This window comes from Castanea sativa, chromosome 8 (assembly GCF_040712315.1).
Source record: "Castanea sativa cultivar Marrone di Chiusa Pesio chromosome 8, ASM4071231v1".
Taxonomy (NCBI): domain Eukaryota; kingdom Viridiplantae; phylum Streptophyta; class Magnoliopsida; order Fagales; family Fagaceae; genus Castanea; species Castanea sativa.
The window spans coordinates 29,829,213-29,831,750 of record NC_134020.1 but is presented as its reverse complement, the minus strand read 5'-3'; the positions used below and the strand labels follow the sequence as shown (position 1 = coordinate 29,831,750).

General features: G+C 36.8%; 1 protein-coding gene across 1 annotated transcript; it reads left to right on the top strand.

The window, feature by feature from the left end:
- The first annotated feature begins 342 nt into the window (after nucleotides 1-342).
- Nucleotides 343-1,435, top strand: LOC142606788 (18.5 kDa class I heat shock protein-like). Its single transcript, XM_075778129.1, has one exon. It carries the CDS (start codon nucleotides 639-641, stop codon nucleotides 1,119-1,121), a length of 483 nt encoding a protein of 160 aa, XP_075634244.1. The 5' UTR covers nucleotides 343-638; the 3' UTR covers nucleotides 1,122-1,435.
- The last annotated feature ends 1,103 nt before the right edge of the window (nucleotides 1,436-2,538 follow it).

Sequence of the window (2,538 nt, the reverse complement as noted above, 5' to 3'; positions counted from 1 at the left end):
ACTTTTTATTTCTTACAGTGTCCATGGGTTTATTACTTCTCTTTCTAGGCTCGCTTAGGCCCGCAGGTCCATTTGCTATTTTCTAGACTTATGATTCATTATTCCTGTTATTCGGGCTTAATGATTTTTTTTCCCAATTTATTAACTTTTTTTCCTTTCATATTATTGGGTTTCTTCCTCCTATTGGACCTCTTGTCAAAATGAGCATCAATACTCATCATAAAGTGGTATCCGATTTTGAGGCAGGACATTTAAAGCCCATTGGATGACCCATTAATAATCTGTGGGCCTTATCATTAAAGTTTAAATGGCAACATTGACGAGAATCCCATTAGGCTCTAGCCTAGAACGTTCGTCAATCAATCAAAGTGCGAGAGTGCAATCATGCTGGCCACTTGGGACTCCATGATCATTTATAAAACCTCTCCTCGCAAGTACTAGAATGCTCCTCTAAGAATTATAAACAACACAAACCATTCTGACCCAAATGTAGCGTGAAGTAACACAAAGCATCTTCTCAGTTTAATTCCTCAGCAACCAACTACTCTAAGTTCCTAACCCTCTAGTATTTTATAGCTTTCTCTTTACCTCGTTTCAAAGCAACAAAGTAAGTAACCAAGCAAAGAAAAGCAACAAACATGTCGCTGATCCCACACTTCTTTGGTAACCGACGAAGCAACAACGTTGATCCCTTTGCTCTTGATGTTTGGGACCCATTCAAGGACTTTCCTTTCCCTTCTTCACTTTCAACTTATTTCCCCGAGTTTTCTCGGGAAACCTCAGCTTTTGTGAACACCAGGATCGACTGGAAGGAGACCCCAGAAGCTCATGTGTTCAAGGCTGATCTTCCTGGGCTCAACAAAGAGGAAGTGAAGGTTGAAGTTGAAGGAGACAGAGTGCTCCAGATAAGTGGAGAGAGAAGCGTTGAGAAGGAAGACAAGAATGATGCTTGGCATAGAGTGGAGCGTAGCAGTGGCAAGTTCTTGAGGAGGTTTAGGCTTCCTGAGAATGCTAAGATGGATCAGATTAAGGCTGCAATGGAGAATGGGGTTCTCACTGTGACTGTTCCCAAGGTGGAGGAGAAGAAGCCTGATGTCAAGGCCATTGAAATTTCAGGTTGAACTCAGTGAAATCATTTTGTGTCATCTCTCACCATGCGACAGGAAGAGCATATATATATATATATATATAGTTGCAGTGTAATCTAGCTAATAAGGGTCTGATTTTGTATCCTTGTTAATTCTGTATATTGGGTTTGTGGTTTAATTGGTATGTCTAGTTAGACGTACTGGGTCATTATGTGTGGATGTTGATGATTTGAGTGTTTGATGCAATCTACATAGTGTGGAAGCACTAATGAAAGTGAATGTACTTAAGGTCGTTATAATAAAAATATTAATTTCGCATTATGAAAATCATTGTCTTTTTGGCAATATATTTTTCTTTTTACTACGTTTTGGTGACACGAGCTTGTTGTATGTTTTAGAGCATTAACACTTGGAAATTAAAAAAAAAAAAAATTATTTTGCATTTTCAAGCATCACTTTATCTATTTTACCAATCCATATATCAATCTACCCAATATCTCAGTTTTTATTTTTACATACAATTCAATAGAATAATATAAACTACAATACCAAATAATATAAAAAAACTACTCTCTCTCTCTCTCTCTCCTCTCCGTCTCTCTATCCACAACAACCAAAAACACCATCAAACCACCCACGCCCTCCATTGAATAACCAACCACCACTAAACCACTAGCCTTCATTGAACCACCATCTACTATGTAGACACTGCATTTTGTACTCTTCACGACTTGGCCTCTTGTTCCTCAATAATGTTAGAATTCTAAAGCCCAAGGTTTAGGGCCCGATCAGATGATAATTGACTTGAGGAAAGTATTTATGGAAAATATAACTTATTTTTTGAGAAAATAAACTATTTTTAGAAAAGAAAGACCACGAACATCCTAGGGCATGCATACATGTATGTGCGTTTGCGCACACATGCTCAAGCTTTGCGTACGCATGCTTCATGCATGCGTACGCATACACGTGCATGCGTCTAGGGTTCCAAAATCTATGTAAGACAAGTTTTCTGCATTTAAATTAGGTTTGGAACAGATTCTACATCTTCTAGGAGTTGCCTTAAACCCTTATTTTTCGATTGTATAAAGCCATACATGGTACTTTTTAAAGATGACGAATTTTGGTGGAAATAAACATAAGATTTACTAAAAAATAGTGATCAAAGAAGGAGTTTTTTCACAAAACATGATCAAGTCAAATTTTGTTTTGATTGAGACCTTTTTTAGTCTTGATCTTTGAGTTCTGAGTTTACTAACTCATCTTTGATTTGGTTGTGAATAGATTGACTAAAGGGAATGATCAAAATCAAGATCTAAAGAGTTTTAGTGTTGAAGTAAAGTTTATAACTTTGGCTCTTCACTTTTCTTTGCTTTTGTTTTTGATCTTGTGTTTATATATGTATTTATGCGTTTATAACATGTTTGTTTAGCCTAGGTTGTTAGATTCT

Coding starts and splice junctions, on each gene's coding strand:
- LOC142606788 (XM_075778129.1), top strand. CDS start 639: ATGTCGCTGATCCCACACTTCTTTGGTAACCGACGAAGCAACAACGTT.